The sequence below is a fragment of the Prionailurus viverrinus genome, chromosome C1, assembly GCF_022837055.1.
Source record: "Prionailurus viverrinus isolate Anna chromosome C1, UM_Priviv_1.0, whole genome shotgun sequence".
Lineage (NCBI taxonomy): Eukaryota > Metazoa > Chordata > Mammalia > Carnivora > Felidae > Prionailurus > Prionailurus viverrinus.
The window spans coordinates 47,005,170-47,024,155 of record NC_062568.1 but is presented as its reverse complement, the minus strand read 5'-3'; the positions used below and the strand labels follow the sequence as shown (position 1 = coordinate 47,024,155).

The 18,986-nt window shown below is 35.0% G+C and overlaps 1 protein-coding gene across 7 annotated transcripts in view; it reads right to left on the bottom strand.

Moving 5' to 3' along the window:
- The window catches only part of PDE1A (phosphodiesterase 1A), a 243,374-nt gene that overhangs the window by 3,697 nt on the left and 220,691 nt on the right, over nucleotides 1–18,986 (bottom strand). For 6 of the 7 annotated variants that reach the window (XM_047871055.1, XM_047871057.1, XM_047871056.1 and 3 more), the window contains one exon: nucleotides 1,980–2,096. In XM_047871055.1, the coding sequence (XP_047727011.1) occupies nucleotides 2,023–2,096 (74 nt within the window). In that variant the 3' untranslated portion in view covers nucleotides 1,980–2,022. Of the gene's footprint in view, nucleotides 1–1,979; nucleotides 2,097–5,036; nucleotides 5,759–18,986 lie in introns of those variants that run through there. The other variant, XM_047871058.1, reaches the window with a different exon arrangement.

The following is an 18,986-nucleotide window of genomic DNA, read 5'->3' as shown; positions in this document are numbered from 1 at the left end:
AAGATTTTTTCCTAATTTGTGCATGGTGAAAATATGTTGGATGCAAAGACTGGCTAGCTGCAGCCTTTAGTCAGGTGTGCTGTGCCCTTTCTAGAAGTTTCCAAGGCTGACCACTGCTCTCACCCTTCTAGACAGTGGGCCTGAGTCATAGTTACCAGTTGTCACCACTCCTGTTGGTTTTTTACTTCCCTTATATTAGAGACCCGCCTATTTCTTGAAGGCATATAAATTTCACCTATTGAAGGCCATGATTTCTGGAAGATTGTGTTCCAAAGGCAGAGTTTTCTCTAATTGAGAGGAAAACTACAGGATTTAGTTAGTGCTGATGGGAAAAAAAATGTCTAACAGCTTGCCTGAGTTTAAATACCACTGTTTAGTTTGAGTGGGTCTCAAATCTTTCCAGCTTTGGAGACTTTTTAGTTGAAAAACAAAAAAAGAGGCTTCAGTAACTGCCAGTTGAATCCCATTGAAGTCTTTTACTGACGAGATGCCAGAATTTTATAGATAATTTTTTTTTTGCCTGAGACATCTTCATAGCTTAAATAGTCAGCTTTACAAATGTACTGGTGACCTGTGTTTCCTGCACACAATTTTTGGAAAATATTCATAAATATTCCAGTTCCATATCATAAATACATAAGAAATGCTGATTTTTAACTTTTTTCTTTTGAAGCTACTTAGTGTGCACTGGTCATCGAGTAGGAATGAAGACTCTTGCTTAATTTTGTTTAACTCAGTTTTCTAATGGAATTTATTCGACAGAAACCTTTTTGTACTTAAAACATCTATAAATACTCCACTGAATTTAGTTTTTCCTAAAACATACTTTGAGGGTATGTTGTATGTCATCAGAACTTAAGGACTCTTCTGAAACAGCTGTGAGCTCTAAAGTAATAAATTTATAGTTTGGATGGAGGGATGAAAAGAAATTGCTGTAGCTAATATGAGACAATGTGTTAAAATTGTTAAATGTAGACATACATCGGTTTTACTTGCTGAACACCCACTTTGTGGGCTTGATATCTACCCAAGCTTCATATGTAAAATAGGAATCACAACCACCGACTCTGAAATTGTTAAGAAAACTAAGTGAGATACTATATATGTAAGATGTTGATCACAGTGACGGATACTTGATAGTTGCTATTAAGGAAACTGCTATCAAGAAAAGACAGTCTTACAACCAACTCAAGAATACTGAGAGATAAATCATCTTAAAATCTAACCACAGTTTAACTCTTTCATATCTAAAGCAACATGTGAGGAGCTACTGATAACATTTCAACGACTTGGTATATGGCACTCAGCATTTTCTCTCTTGCGGCCATCACCCCCAAGAACAGGACTCGTTATAGCACGTGGGATTTCTTACTTTTTAAAGGAAACACTAAGACATCTCCACTATAATTACACAACCTTCCCTTCTAACAGCTTGCACTTCCTCTGTAGGCCCAAGACAATGGTTCTCAACTGTAGTGTACAGAATTACCAACAGACGGGATTATTAAAAATTCAGATTTCCAAGGCATCATTCCCAGAGTTATAATTCAACCTATGATTTAGTAGGTCAAAATCAGACCCCAGAAGCTGAATTAAAAAAACACTGATGCAAACAAATGTCTATAGATTTTAGCAAATATTGATGTCTGTTTCATAATATGTACTTGCTTTGTTATCACCCAATGTGAACATTCATATTTCCTACGTGAAGTAGGAAGAGAAATCAGGATTAAACCTCTCCACAGCCTCCAGATTATTAATTTAAAGGATTAAAAGGTCTCACTAAGTATAATTTTTATTGATGAACAAATTAAATTCTTTGAAAAAGTAAATATTTAAGATTTTGCTTCAGAAAACAGGAGAGACTTTTTTTTTTAAAGATTCCAGGAGGGCATTGAAATAAGGTAACTTTGCCTCTAATGATATCTACAAGCCATTCATTTCAAAAATTATGTTTCTTGCCTAAAAAATAAAATTACCTCTCATGTTTAACATGACAGAAGCCTTTAAGGTACTTCAAACCTATGAGTGTGTATCAGCATGTTTTTCCTCAGCATTTACTAGGTCTTCTGAGTTCTTATGAAGATCAGGTTCACCTAAAACACAAGCAAACAGATGAACGGAAACAAAATAAGCCTGTGGAAAAAAAACCTCATGAAGTCAGGAATCTGAAGCAAATAGTGAGTGTTGAAGACTCCATTTTGCAATGGGTTTTGTGGCACATTTCTCCACGGTTACCAAACACGTTCTTTTCAGACTGTGCATTTAAAGAGCACAGCAGGTCACACTGTGGTAGTTACACAACGTCATGAAGTTGTAGTTTAATCTGGTAATACAGAACTGAAACTCATGAGACATGCTTAAACATCTACTAAGTCAAACATAAAAATTGTGCATGTTTTTTTCTTGATATTTTTAAATCAAAACATGTTGTTTCAAACAACCCTTCTACTGATCAGTGTCCTTTACCATACATGGCTTAGTTGCTATGAATTTGAACACATGACTATTAGAGAATAGTAATTTTTAAGATAAGACATAATCTTCCAAAACAAACTAATGGAATTTACAGTCTCTGAATCACTCACCATTTATATATACCTTGAAGAAAAAAATTAACATGGAAAATATGCCAACATTTCTAGAGAGGTTGCCTAGAATCTAATCTATCAAAAATAAAAATATAAAGCAGAAATGTACAGATAAAAGAGTCTTATTATATGGAAAAGAAAGTAAATAAAATAAGCAATTTCAATTTTGAGCCAATTACTCAAAATACCTTAATATTCAGGAAATAGTCATATATGATGGCATGTTCTTTCTATTTGAACTTAGATAAAAAAATACTAACAAGTTAAGCATCACACCAGTTATCTTTGAGATAATTCCTTTTATATATACTGTAAGACTGTGTCATCTCAGTTGCAACAGATTTTTTACTGAGGTTATAAAATTAATGAACATATAAGACTTATGGGGTGTTTTCATGAAGCAAAATTATTTTGTCTCCTGCTTTCTTTTTAAAACACTCAAAAAGGGAAAGTTATCTTCTGTCCCAGGATGAAATTTTCAGGTAGTGTCATGACTTTTGCAATCATTCTTGCATAATATAAACATTGCCTGATCACGTGAAGTCGCCCAAATCTTAACCAACATTAGAAAGTCTTGTCACCTATATTGCACATCAATCTTAAAACAAAGATCAAAGATCATAGAAGATCCCTTTCCAACCTTGAGTTTGTGGCAGAGTCCAGAAATGGTGTGCGTTTGGGGACACATGGTTGATATTTCTTTCTGGGTCATTCTTCCCCAATTGGCCACCTTAACTCCTGAGCTGGAGCAAGGGAGAGAAAGGGCTGAAAGGAAAAGCCAAGCTTCTACTCGACCAGCACACTGTAGGATGGCTCCGCACTCACTAGACCTGGCAGGTGTTGAAAACTAATTCTTCTATGAGCACATTCATGGGCTCTTCAGGGACTCTTTGCCAGGGACCATGGCTGGAGACATCTCACCACCTTGCAATGGGCACATGAAACTCTGGTTATTTACAATGTTGACAGCCCCCTGGAAATTTATAGTTGCATCTTTAGCTTCCGTGTGCTAAGGTCCTTTCATCCTTCCAAATAGGGATGGGCCACATCTGAATCACATGAAACACTCACGAAGCAACTGTTGCCATAAATTACTTGAGGAAAGACTGATACCTACATAGATTCCCCTCATTTTGCTCATCTGTCACCAGCTAACCCTTTAGATCTCATGTTTAAATGAAACTCCATTCCCAATATCTCCTGAGGGTCCTGGTGCAGCTCCCTTCTCTTGATCTGAGGTAGAGGGAAGCATTTCTACATCTCTCCCAATAGCTGATAGCTCGTTAAAGAAATTCTACTCACAAATCCTTTTTCAACCATTAACAACCTGACCCTTTCATTTGTTTGAGTTGGGTAAGGATTATAAGCATCCTATAATTGGCTTTGAATCTTCTTTGAAATTCCTATCTCACAGATTTTATTTCTGACATTTTAGACTCATGGCTTAAACTTCTGATTTAGTATTCTGTTACTTAGGACTAAATTAGAACAGAACAGAATGAAAAGAACAGGCTGAATTAAAAGAGGAATATAAGTAATTCTCTGGTTCTCAAAATTTTGAGAAAAACTTTTACAATGGGCAAAAAACACTAAGGAAAAGGAACTTACCAGTAATGAAAGAGTGGATATGGAACAAAATCACCAAATGGTAACAATACAGCAATTACAAGCTAAAATTCTTGTTAAAACCAGTCTATATGTATTCTAACATGAATGTGTTGTTATATTATTTGTTTATTAAATCATATGTGATCTAGGTAACAAAGAATATAAATTAATGAGTAAGAATGACAAATTTTATTATTATTAATAGTAATATTAACAGCAGCAGCAAAAAGAGTAGTTAACATTTAGGGAATATTTACTCTGTGCTAAGCACTATGCTAAATGCTTCATACATTTTATCGTTTAATCTCCCCAACAATTTTTATTACCCAAGTTTATATATCAGCTAATGAGCAGAGCTAGGCATTCAACCCCAGAGTCATGTACTTCACTACTAAACCAAAGGGTTTGGTTGCACAGTGCTAACTCCCAGACCCAAAGGGGCAAATTTCTATTGGATTTGAAAGAGTGAAAGCATTCCTTGTTGCCTAAACAACAATGGCAGAGGTTCAAGTTGAGAAGTGTAAACATGCTATTTTTCATTTTCCTGCTCTGACAAGCTATTAGGATTCAAAATTCAGTTCTTCAGAGATGAATAATTTGGGGCGCCTGGGTGGCGCAGTCGGTTAAGCGTCTGACTTCAGCCAGGTCACGATCTCACGGTCCGTGAGTTCGAGCCCCGCATCGGGCTCTGGGCTGATGGCTCAGAGCCTGGAGCCTGTTTCCAATTCTGTGTCTCCCTCTCTCTCTGCCCCTCCCCCGTTCATGCTCTGTCTCTCTCGTCCCAAAAATAAATAAACGTTGAAAAAAATTTAAAAAAAAAAACAAAAAAAAACAAACAAAAAAAACCATGCTATTTTTCATTTTCCTGCTCTGACAAGCTATTAGGATTCAAAATTCAGTTCTTCAGAGATGAATAATTTGATAGCAAGAATTGTGAGAAGCATTTTCTAAAGAATAAAACTCTTTTTACTGCCACTCTGTGTAGTAAAACCTACAGGAGACAGACTAAGAAGGACTCAGATGCCAAATCCTATATTCAGGGGAATTTCAAAGCAAAGTGCTGCAAGAAAGAATCAAATGTTTTCTTGTTATACCATGGAGGAGAGATAATAGAGATTTGTGACTCCAGGAGCAATAAGAAAGTATTCAATTTAAAATTCAACACAAATATGTGACTGAGGTGCCTATTCTTAAAAAACCAAAAGTTGTAAATTAGTGAAAACCCTATTATAATTTTTGTCTTGATGATTTCCGACTCTCCACCCTGCAACACTATAGTCAACCATCCACTGTAGATGTTAAGGATCTCAAATTGCACTGTTTTCCCTGTATATTCATCCACACCAAGAGCAATGAATTGTTTCTAACCTGCAACTAACCTGAAGACTGCAAACATCACAAGTTTCTTAATTTTTAGTGTTTATGATCCAATTCTTTAGTGAAGAGAAGACTGTTTTTGTATGAGTTTCCATCTAGAGAAGAGTCAGGAAAGCGTATGTCCTTTGACTCTGTTCTTCATTTTTCCCACGGAGACAAAAACCACTTGAATCTGCATCAAGCTGAATACATAATTATCAGCAATTAGATACCTGCTAAGAAAGCATATTCGGCAAATATTGGTGGTATGCATATTCCAAAATTCTAGGAGTCTTTAGATGTCCCTGATAATAGACTATAAACATTATTTGACAAATTTGTAGACTGGTTGAATTGGGGATACCAAAACCCCAAACAAGTAATTTTTTCCTCCATCTTATTTAGCTTTAAGTCATAAGTCTTAGAGGGCTTATGACTTGGTAGCTATCTTGATTAAGGTTCAAAAATCAGCCAAAATAGAAATCAGTCTCACATATCTAGCTATCCTTTAACCTGGGATGAAAAAGGTTAGTGTTCTTTAAAAATGCCTTCCATGCTACTTTCTTTCCTCTCCTATGTACATGCTCCTATCTAACTTAGGCTGGCTACGATGAGAGGCTATTTGAAAGGATGTGTGAAGAGTGTCTCATCTACTTGTTTTTTTTTCTTTAAGTAGTAGTGAAATAAATTGCTTCTCTTGGTCATAATGCAAATTGCTCCTATTAAAGTACGCTTATAAATTGTAAATACATGCTTTAAAATAAAAGCACTTTAAGCAATTAGTCACACAGCACTTTATTGATCCACAACATTTAGCTAGAATTGTGGGGAGTAGTACAATCTCTAATCTATAAAGACTCATATAACAGGATTAGCCTCATGATGGAGGTGAATTTATTTAAAATAAATCATAGGTGCTTTATCATTTCTACATTACTAATGCCAAAACTATTATCTTATTCTTGTTGAATTCCTTTGATGAGATTTCTATTTCTTACCAATGTCTCTGGGTTTTCTTTAATCAGCAGACTTGCTCGGCATATGTTATAGAAGCCTAGCCCAAGATGGAAGGATGGGAACGTAGGACTCTTCTGAACGAATCCCACGTCCAGAGTAATGAGTTTATTGTACTGAATTCTTTACTTCCACAAAAATTTCCTGATACAAATAAAAATTAGTCAAAGCTTCCAAGCTCACTCACTACCAATTGTCTTGCTAAAGAATGGGCCTAGGTTGGGTTTTGAAGAGGTTATGGAAATGAAGTTTGAACATCAGATTTTTTGTTTTCACCATTTCTTCTTGAAGGCTTATATTTTAAACTTTAACTGAAGAGATCTCTTGGATTATTTTTTATTTTCCTTATTTTTTCATAATTTCTTCATAGAAATTAAATATATGTAAAAAAAGATACAAAATTTCAGCTATAAATCTTTTTTTGCATGATTTCTAGGAAATCCCTAGATTCCTATAGTTAACAAGGGAACATTATATTAGCCAAACCATGAGCAAGAGTCCCAGAAGGAGTAAACTCAGAATTGAAGAATAATTCATCTAAACTCAGGCATACTTTGAGGAGTAAAAATATTAATGTTAATAGATTCTTTTAGGAAAGAAGTGAATTGCTGTAAACTAAGTTTGATGGGTTAGCTAAAATCTTCTTCTTCTTCTTCTTCTTTTTTGGGGCCTTTAGGTCTGCAGGATACTTAAAAAAATTTTTTTAAAAGGTTCTATGCCAAGAAAAAATAAAAGGCAAGTAACTTAAGTGGCAGAATCCTCAACAGAAAGTATTTAGATAAAGTTTGTTCATGTTCAGCTTTTCAAATTGGGCCACTATACCCACCATTCAGAATAAGCCACTTCATTCCTTCACTCACTCCTGCAGAAAACTGGTTGGATTTGAGACATACTTTGGAGAGATACTCTATAGATAATTTTGATGGATTAATTAATAATGGAAAGGTGAGGGGCATCTGGGTGGCTCAGTCAGTTACATGTCTTTGGTTCAGGTCTTGATCTCATGGTTTGTGAGTTTGAGCCCTGCTTCGAGCTTTGTGCTGACAGCTTGGAGCCTGAAGCCTGCTTCGGATTCTGTGTTTCCCTCTCTCTCTGCCCCTCCCCCACTCATGCTCTGTCTCTCTCTCAAAAATAAATAAACAAAAGTTACAGAGAGGGAAGGAGGCAAATCATAAGAGACTCTTAAATACTGAGAACAAACTGAGGGTTGATGGGGGGTGGGGGGGAGGGGAAAGTGGGTGATGGGCATTGAGGAGGGCACCTGTTGGGATGAGCACCGGGTGTTGTATGGAAACCAATTAGACAATAAATTTCATATAAAAAATAAACATTAAAATTTAAAAAAATGGAAAGGTAATAGAAGAGTCAAGATCAATTCACCATACATCAATTCACTTGATATTTTAAAAAAGATTTTACTTTTAAGCAATCTATACACCCAGTGTGGGACTTGAACTCACAACCCTGAGATCAAGAGTTGTATGCTCTACCTACTGAGTCATCCACTTGATTGATGGAATTGATCCACTGCATATTTTCTCATGAGTTAAGCTTTATCTCATATCAAAATTGTTATGATCAAGCAGTGTTTTCCCATAATATACTTCTTTAAGGAAGCCTTCTATAAGATCTCCATGTAGTTTGGAGGCACATATATGAGCCCAGGAGAGTAATAACAATTACTGTAGAAAACACTAAGTTCTAAATACTTTATATGTATAAACTCATCTAATCTTCACAATAGCTCTTGAGATAGACATAAGTTTTCTGATCCTCACTTTAAAAACTGGCAAATTGAAACAGAGAGGTTAAGTAACTTGCTCAAGGTTACATAACAAGTAAGTGATGGGACCAGAATTGAATAGATAGTCTAGGCCCATAGTTCTAGATCCTAACTGTACACTATGCAGCTTTCCTGGGTATAGTTTATTTAATAGCTGCTATGTTTTTGTGTTTCCTTAGTATGAGTTTATGCCTTATCTTTGAAATTAAATATCATGGTAAATGATAGCCTTTTTTTCCAAAGGCAGAGACAGAGAATAAGAATAAAAAAATGTCTTCGTGAAAATATGTTCTTCAATATTAGACACAAGGACAATCTCAGCTAACTAATTAATTGGGGTGTTCCCACTAGTCAACTACAATTAACCATTAGATCAACTGTTAAGGAATCACAGTAAAGAAGGTATATAAGAGCAGCTTTAAAAACCAACAGGTTTTTCAGGGGGGAAATAACTGGGCTAATCTGACAAATGGAATTATATATTGTACAAGTCATTCTCAAATCCCCCCCCAAAAAAACAGTATATGAAGCCATTTTACTCTTGCTGTTCACTCCTACTATAATGCAAACACTTTTCAAGGATATCTGTCCCTTAAAATTTTTATCAGTCATGTTTATTTAATGGCAGAGAACTATTAAGACATTTGTTCAGAAAAATGGTAGAATTAATTAAAAAACACAATGAGTTTATGGAAGTCACATTACCTTTATATTACCTAAATACTTTAGGTATTGTGACTTTAGGAAGTCACATTACCTTTATATTACCTAAATACTTGATGTTTTAGAAAAGGACATCAAAGTGAAAATACAAGCTTTATTGCAGACGACACAGTGATTAGATGCTCAAAGAAAATTTATTGACACTCAACATATTATCTCAGTAAGGAGAAATGCTACAAAATGCCATTTAAACCAATATTTGAAAGCATGAAGATGCTGGGGTAGCCATAGCAGTTGAACTACGTCAACCACAGAATTTGTAGCTTTTATTTATGTGGTTAGTGATGCCACTTGTGCAATCTGCAAAAAAACAGGTTCTTTTTCTCTCACAGGGCCAGGTAAATTTCCAGCAGTGGAATGAAATCTCCAAGTCTTGGTCACATTAGAGCTGCCACCATGCGTGAGGTATTGTTTAAGGATGTTTACTGATCAGGAAAAGTTAATGCTTTGAATTGGTTTTTGCTTCTGAAAAAAAGGATACTCATTTAAAAAACCTTGAGACAATATTATCTAAGAGTTGGAATAATTAAACTGTACCTTAGCATTTATAATTATCCATGTTTGTAGGAATTGTGGAAAAATTAAGAAGATAAATATAATTGATATTTTTTCTTAATTTTCAATATATTTTACTTTTGCTCCTAAAACCTTTTGTGACTTTTGCACTCATCAGTAGTGATACTCAAATGATTCTTTTTTTTAACTTTTTTTAGTTTTTTAATTTTTATTTATTATTGAGAAAGAGAGAGTCAGAGCATGAGTGGGGGAGGGGCAGAGAGAGAGGGAGACACAGAATCCTGAAACAGGCTCTAGGCTCCGAGCTGTCAGCACAGAGCCCAACATGGGGCTCGAACCCATGAACTGCGAGATCATGACCTGAGTTGAGGTCAGACACTGAACTGACTGAGCCACCCAGCCCCCCCCCCCCTTTTTTTCTATTTCAACTTATTTTTTTTCACCATTTGATTTATTGCCTAAAAAGCTGGGGTTCTAAGGAGCTCAATTCTAGTTGATTTCAAGTAGAGCAGATACCCTCCGAATCTAATAAGAAGCTATCTTGAAGGATATTAATATTGTCTACTAACAAATAGTATACAAGTATTAGGACATAGGATTATATTATATAAAGAAATAATATGGAATCTGTGACTTATTTTGAAAATAAAAAATATAATTATACTTCCTTTTCTTTTATCTTCTTCCTAGTAATGTATTTTAATAATCCTAACAAAAAATCAAATTCTTTGAAGAAATACAGTTAGAGGGACCAATGCCCTTATGTAGGTAATAACTTGACTTTCAGGTACAACTGCACTCTATCAATCCTTAATCTACTGAGAAAGCATTGAGAAAATCATTAAGCTTTTCTTATGTGTGTATCTCATAAGTTATGGTCATGTACAACATAATCCTATTTTTTATAATTTAATATAAATATCATAAGTAATTTCCTTAACTCAGAAACATTTGGTAAGCTCATAAACACTATGACAAAGTATAGGAAGACATTTTTGGCTGAATATGGGTTTCAGAGCAATTCTTAACTCATTGGAGGTTAAGTTTCTTCCCTTTACTATTTATAAGACTTTATATTGACTATGTCTCTAGTTTAGGAGAGTTATAGAAATATATTTTTAAGGAAAAGAATATTGTACACTGAAAACATATACTGAAACATAGATACTGACATAGGACTTACTTATATTTATTCATTTGTATATAAATGCAGCATAAACTCTGTGTCTGAACCAATATATGTCCTAAATTCTGAGTGATCCAACTAAAACGATGGTAAAGACAGAATTAGCTGAAATTGTTAAGCATAACAATGAAATAGTGCTCAAGAAAGAAAAACAAATGCTTTGTAACACTCACTAAGGACCATCCGAGTGCCCTTCACAAAACAAAAAGAAAAAGAGGCATGCCTTGGATGGAGAGGATCAGTGGAACCGTCTGGAAATAACTTCTTATATCCTGACTACATCCAACTATGGATAAAATCTCAAAGTTGTCCCAAGATAAATCGGCTTCATTTCCAAATTAAGTAAAGAGCACATCATACCACTTGTGCTCCTACCAATACAGCTCTCACCTCTGCTTGTCCTCATCCCAGTACCCAGGTGAAACCATTTCTTCATCATCCCTGAGCCAGCTCAAAATCACTAGAGATGCAAGCCTGCTCCTTCCACCTTCCTTCTAACTTCTATTGTCCATGTAAATACAAGCGGAGAGTTCACACACACTTCAACAATATCACTTTAAAGTGCCCCTAAGTTCTGCTGCTGTTAGTTTCTCTATCAACTAACAGGTTGGGCAAGACTTCTGCTCTGGAAGAAAATTTAGAAAATGTAAATAAACCAAACTGTCACAACCAGCTTCTAGAGGATGATCTAGAAACTATCCAGAAGGTTACTGGCTTTGATTTGAGATGAATGAAGCACAAATCCCAGTCTTTTCCAAAACTAAGTGTATGGATTTAGACAATTTAAGTTCTCTGAGCCACAGTTTTATCAGAGTACAACTCCTACCTCGTGAGGTTGCTGTAATAAATGTATAAATGACCCATGGGAAGGTAAATAATGTAAAATTTCACTCCCAAATTCATAATTTTCAACATTTTAAAACAAAAATGTCTATGGGATATAAGTACACATTTGAAAGCTCATGGGATCAGTTGTGTTGAGATAAAAATTATGCTACTCTGGGATAAGTTTTCACAAAAAGTTGTTACTTCTGGATTTACTACTGTCATGATACTATTTTCTGTGTATTATATGAAACTGAAAAGGAATGAGGAAGATCCATATGTAATATGTGTACAAACCTGTAATTTGGACAATTTACATGCCCCTCAGAGACCTCAGTTTTCACATTGGTAAAATGGTGATAGTACCTAAATCACAGGGCTGTTTGGGGCGCCTGGGTGGCTCAGTCTGTTAAGCATCTGACTTCAGTTCAGGTCATGACCTCACGGTTTATGGGTTTGAGCCCCACATCAAACTCTATGCTGACAGCTCAGAGTCTGGAGCCTGCTTCAGATTCTGTCTTCCTCTCTCTCTGTCCCTCTCCCACTTGCTTTCTGTCTGTCTGTCTCTCTCTCAAAAAAAAAAAATAATATTAAAAAAAATTAAAAAAAAAAGAACTCAGTATATTGCCTGGCAAATAAATGTGTACTTAGTAGGAAACGAATCTGCATTCTATTTAGCATTAATACCAACATGATTATAAAAATCACTTACCATATATACTGTAATATACAATATTGCATTTTAAGATATTTAAGATACAAAGAACAAATATAAAGTTTAATAATGAACCTATCTCAATATATTAAAATGTCATGTTAATCATAATGTAAATTTTATCTTTCAAAAATTTTAATACTTTCCCATCATTTTTAAATATTTCCTTATTTCTGGTGGGAAAATCTTCAATTTTGTGTTTTAATTTTTCAAGCAATATTACAAGACCTATTTTGGAAAACGTTTTGTTTCCTGTTGAGAAATCTATGAAATTTTCTAGCAAAATTGATTTTAAATGAACCTGTTTGACTAAAATATATTCAATACATTTCAAATAAATTATAAAATGTGCAAAGATAAGAAAATATTTAACTTATTAGAAACTCATATGAAGGCATAGATACAGTGATTAAGTTTTTAAAAAATGTCCTGATGCTAATAGGAAATAAAGCTTTTTATAGGAATGCTAATGAAGTTGAAGCCTCTAACTGAACCATGGTCATCCAAGACATGCCTAGGTATGTGTGAAGAACTATAGATATCATTTTAGACCGATAGTCAGGTTTTTGTTTTGTTGAATGGGTTCCTTTGAGGCCAGAACTAAACTGTTCTGTGCAACTGAGGGGGTTTTAGTGGCAGAGAGGGGAAAGAGAGGAGCTGAGGTCGTGAATCAAGAGCGATATAAGACTAAAGGTTTTGGAGACAGAACAGAGGTGAGTGGTGACAAAGAGATTTATCTTTTGCTCAGAGGTATAATGTTAAGACAACAAAGCTTTCAATGTGCTTGGAATTTGGAATTATTGGGAGAATATGACAAAGTCTATATTGCACAAAGTAAAATTAGAGCAAGTGAATAGTTTTTGGGTGTCTGAAAACGTTGCAAGTATAGACATTGTGCAGTGGACTTTTGGGGAATACCCCCACATTTAGTTTCCCTTTTTCCATTTGTCAGTTGTTTTTTTCTCTTTTGAGATCTTTTAGCTAACAAAAAATATATGGTACAACATAGTGGGTAATGTCATTTCAGTTATAGGGACTCACCACTAAAATCAGAGGTTTATGAAATGGAGTCAATTCTCCTCTACCCAACAGTGACCAAGTTTTTACCTGGCCTTGAGCAGGAACTAGAGATCTAAAGCTGAATATCCCATGAATTCTGTTCTCAAAAAAAACTACCAGCTTTTGTTTGGCACATAGTAGGCCTAGGTAAATATTTTTGTAGTGACTTCATTAGTAGTTCTCAACTTCCTGTCAGGTTCCATTAAAGCAACTTCTTGCTTTAATATGTGTGAAACATTCTAATCACAATATCTTATAATATGCAGTGGTTCTCATGTGGAGAGATGGTGCACACCCCCAAAGGGGAATCTTGGAATCTCCTTGAGGCATGTACAGTTGGAAACACATCCTGAAGCTCCTCTTATTCCCTCTCTTACTCCCAACACTGATTTTGGGAGGTCCCTTTTGAATGCATTTTTCTCTTCAGATTTAGAGAATGCAAGTCTGCATATGATAAATATCCCAACTGGAGTATAAATAACACAGCTATGCTTACATAACTAAGTAACAGGCTTCTTGGAGAAGGTGATTTAATGGAGTTTTGGAAGATAGGTAGGACTTTTTAAATGTTTTATTTATTTTTGAAAAAGAAAAAGAGCATGAACAGGAGAGGGGCAGAGAGAGAGGGAGAGAGAATCCCAAGTGGGCTCCACACTGTCAGTGCAGAGCCTGTCATGGGGGTAGAACTCACAAACTGAGAGATCATGACTTGAGCTGAGATCAAGAGTTAGACACTTAACCAACTGAGTCACCCAGGTGCCCCAAGATAGGTAGGATTTTAATGAGCAAAGTGGAAGAGGGGACCAAAGGAGTACATTCCATGAGGAAGAAAGAACAAGGGTTAAAGTAGAAAGAAAGTCCACTGACTTTCCCAGTAGTAGAAGGCAAATGTTCCAGAGGAGATGTGTGACCCAAGACACAGATATTTTAAGGGATATCAGTATCAAGGTACACACTGCTGTTTCCTGTGTACAGCCTGCCAGGGTGAAGCTGGCTCAGATTCTAATCTGTACTTGGCTTGTCTTGATCATGAAGTGATTAAGTTTCCTGCTCTCCCCCTCCATGTCCTCTGCATTCATTTCAATGCACAAAAGTGTTCTGTTTTGACCTACCTCTGTAAACTGGAGATAAGCCATATTGAACTTTAATTTTTTTTTTTTTTTTTTTTTTTTTTTTTTTTTTTTAGAGAGAGCAAGAGGGAGTGAAAGAGAGCACAAGCAGGGGGAAAGGGGCAGAGGGAGAGAAGGAATATTAATCTTAAGCCCAACGCAGGGCTCGATCCCACGACCCTGGGATCATGACCTGAACCAAAATGAATAGTTGGATAATCAACCAACTGAGCCACCTAGGGACCCCACATATCAGACTTTTAAAAAATAAAATAGCCCAGAAGATGCTAATGTGCTGCCAGGGTTGAAGACTATTGAGTTCTGCCATTACAATAATTGAATGAGTGAATGAATAAGCACATACTCACTGTTCAAACTGTTATGTAAGCTCTTCTAGGCTTAAGTAACTTTGGTGAGTACCACCTCTTCAAACTCATAATTCTGATCTTCCAAATGTTCCATTCTAGCAAATGCAAACTCCTGCTCTATTGTACTGATAATATAATATAGAATGTCAGCTAAAGAGATTAAGTTGAAAATAGGAATAAAATAAATGTATAATACAGAATTTAATTTACTAATAATTTTAAATATACAATTTAAAAATTATTGGTAGGATCTCATTTAAATTGCTGTTAATTGCATTTTTAAACCATGATTAGAAAAAAAAAATGAGAGCGAGCTCTAGTTTTTATTTGAAAGGTTTTGCTTCCCTCTGTTTGATTAATTGTCCCTTCTGAGCTCTAAACAATATGCATGTATTTTCTCAAAAAGATGCTTGGGTTTAGTCCTGGGAGTTTGAAAGTTGTAATTTTGTTTACATGATGAGTTTTGATTGATTAAAAGGATAATGGGAAGGAATAACTAAAACATTTTAAGAACAAATATTTAGAAACATAAACCTTTAAAGTAACTCAATACAAAATAATATAAACATGTTTTTGTTGTTTAAAACCAATCTATTTTTATTTTCTCTAAGCAGCAGATGCAGAAGAGTTAGGAACACTGTTAAGTACTGATAGAGATTGCTGGCAAATAAGAAAAAAAAGGGGGGGGCAGAACTTTAGTAGAGATCTATGGGACAAAGTGCAGCGAAATATCACAGAGTGATATAGACATCTGGGAGGGAAAGTGCCACTATATGGCTGGTTTGGGTGTGATGCTTAACAATCAGGTCTCAGAAGCATTAGGAGAAAAGGAGGAGAGATCAAGCAAAAGGGGGATGGCAAAGCTTTGGTGGCCTACAGTGGCCAAACCCGGGGTCATGAGTCAGAGGTAGAAGATGGAAGGAGCAGGAAGTAGACAGGAGGGGGTATGTCTAGAGAGATGAGAAAGAAGAAGTTAAGCAAGGTGGCCATCCCATGGTCACATTAGGAACTTTGATGCCACCTAAGAAGAAAAAGGAAATCAAGAACCCTCAATTGAATAGGCTTACTCTAATTCAACTAAAACATTTGAATGACAAGCTTATGTTTTCTTTAAACATGTAGCATGGAGATTTCAGCTAGAAACAAGCTTATGTTTTCTTTAAACATGTAGCATGGGGATTTCAGCTAGAAACTGTATGTGGTCACAGAAAAGTAAAAGAAGTTACATTATTTGTGAACCTGATATGGACTAAGAAATTGATATGTACTATAAATATATTACTTAAAAGACTTAACTACTTAATATTTAAAAAAATCTGCATAGTATTTAGATACATTTTTTTTTCTGCCTCATGTTTCTATCAAGATCCCCAAATTCCCTGGTGAGACAGGTAACAGCTATTTACCTCATCATGGATAAAGCTCAAAAAATATGGCATTGGGTAGAAAGATATTCATTAAAGAATGTGTACCACGTGATTTCATTTACACCAAGTTTTAAAACATGAAAAACTAAATTATGTATTGTTTAAGGTTACAGAAAGAGGAATAACAGCTAAAAAACTAAAACAAACAAAAAAAAGAAATAATTATCATGAAATTCATAGTATTGATTAGATCATGGTAGGGAAAGAGGGAAACATGATTCAAAAAGGACTTGGAACTTCTAGGGATGGTAATATATTTCTTGGCCTAGATGGTAGGTTTTCTCCCTCTGTCCCTTCTTTTCTCTTTCTTTCCTTCCTCTCTTCGTTGCCATTTTCTCTCTCTCCTTCTCTCTCTCTCTCTCTCCCTCTCTCCCCATGTCTATTTCTCTCCTCCTTTCTTTCAATGCTCAATTGTTTGAGGTCCTACTTTGTGATAGTCACTGTGCTAAGAGCTTAAGAAACATCAGTGATCGACATAAATATCTTCATTCTCATGAACCTTATTCTGAGTGGAGAAGACAGACAACAAAAATTAAGCATAGTAAGTCAATTATTTATAGGTTAGACAGTGATCTGTGAAGTGTCATGGGAAAGTAGTTGAGAGGGGATCAGAGGTCAAGGGAGGAACCTGGGGGGAATTTGAAATGTTTGCCAGAGGAGGCCTTACTGACAAGTGACAACTGGAGCTAGATTGGAAAGTAGAGAGGAGGCAGTCACGTGGTGTTTGGAGGAAGCGTGTTTCTAACAAAGACATGCTGGTACAAAGCACTTAAAGCAGGAACGTATCTGATGTGTTGAAAGAAAGAAGACAAAAGGACAGTGTAGTTGCACTGGAGCTAGTGAGAGAGAGAAAGAGAAATGGGAATTGAATCAGCAAGATAAAGGAGGTAGGGCAGACGTGGATCATATAAACCCTTATGGGCAGCAAAATGCTACTCCAACCTGTACAGGCTCCTATGACCTGATTGTTGCATTTTAGGAACTTTGTAAGTTGGTTGTTAAACCTAGTCATTCTTAAAAATAAAATTATAGGGGCTTACAATTAAATAAATTGTATTAAAAGTAAAGGTGATAAGTGTTTAAAAATCATTTCCTAATTATTTTGACCCATTTTTTCATTATCTATGTCTTCAGGTTAATTATAGCTACCAAATCTGTATGATGCAAACATTTCATGTGCACCTCTTTTCCCAATTCCCATGTTCAGAGACTTTATACTGACAGCTTGAAACTGGCCATGGTAGGAATATTTACACCATGGATGTCATCAAACTTTATGAATCAGGGCTTGATTTATTGTTTCATTGTTGTCTAAAGTGCTGGAGATAAAAAAATAGAGATTAAGTTTAAAAGTGTGTCATGTCTAAAACTGCTACTTTATAAATAGCACAGAAATTTGAGGAAATTTTTTCCAGTATTCAAAAACCATTATCCACTCAAGTGACCAAGAAGTCATTTGTCTTTTCGACGAACAAGTGAAGTTGACATATGCCTTCTATGTTTTTTAAGTTTTGACATATGTTTTTTATACTTTTGTCTTACTCCTTGATATAAATGAAAATATCAGTGTTCTTATCTGAACAACTTATGTTTGTCAGTTGCAACCATAAGTTGACCATGGACACAGAGTTTGGTAAAAATCAACTAAGGCATTCTGTGAAAACCAATCACCTATATAGAGTTTACAACAAAGGCTACTGCATATTTTATTACTACTCTTAAACATGTGTTACACTTCCTTTATGTGTAAAATATATGAGAAACCACATGTGTATGTGTGTGTGTATACTTTTTTGAGCCAGTTGTTAAACTTGCCAGCATACTATTACCTGTAGGCCACTGTAAGGATTGCCCATACTGTATTATTGACTTATAAATAGTACATATATGTTTTTATATATTTTTGTGGTATATTTCATAATATTTTTTAAAAAAACTAAACATTAAACAACTTAAATAGTGCTCTATGACTATTAAGAAAATTGAATCAGCAGAAAAAAATTATCCCACAGAGAAAGCAGCAGGCTCACATGGTTTTTAAAAGTAAATTCTGCCGAACATTCAATGCCAATTTAAGGCTCACAAACTCTCAAGAATTTAAAAACTTCAATTTATTTTCTGAGGCTAACCTCAATACCAGAAGTATAAGTATGAGAAAGGAAAATTGCAGGCTCACCTCACTCATATAGATTTTTTAAGTCAGCCAAAGCAACACATAAATTTTAAAAAGTTATCACATTACAATTAAGTTGGGTCTAATCAAGGAATACAAGGTGATTCACCATTAGAAAATCTCTTAATTCATTATATGAACTAATTAAAAAGAAAAATCATATGAATTATTTAAAAAGCCACAGAAAAGACATTTGATAAAACTAAATGTTTCATTTAAAATACATTTTCTTAACAAATTATTTATGGAAATGTAATTAACCTCATAAAGAGAAGATCAAAATAAAATTAAGAAATATCACACTTTATTGCTGAAACATTGAATATTTTTCCTTTTGAATTCAGAGACAACCTAAATGCTCTCACCATTTCCATTTCAGATGCTTCTGGGTAAACTTGCTAATGCAACTGATTCAAGAAAAACAATCATTAGAGATATACATTTGGGAGAGAAAAAAACTGTCATTTGCAGAAGATCAGTTTTCAAAATAAAATTGTATTTTTATACAGCAGCAAGAAACAGCCACTTGGAAC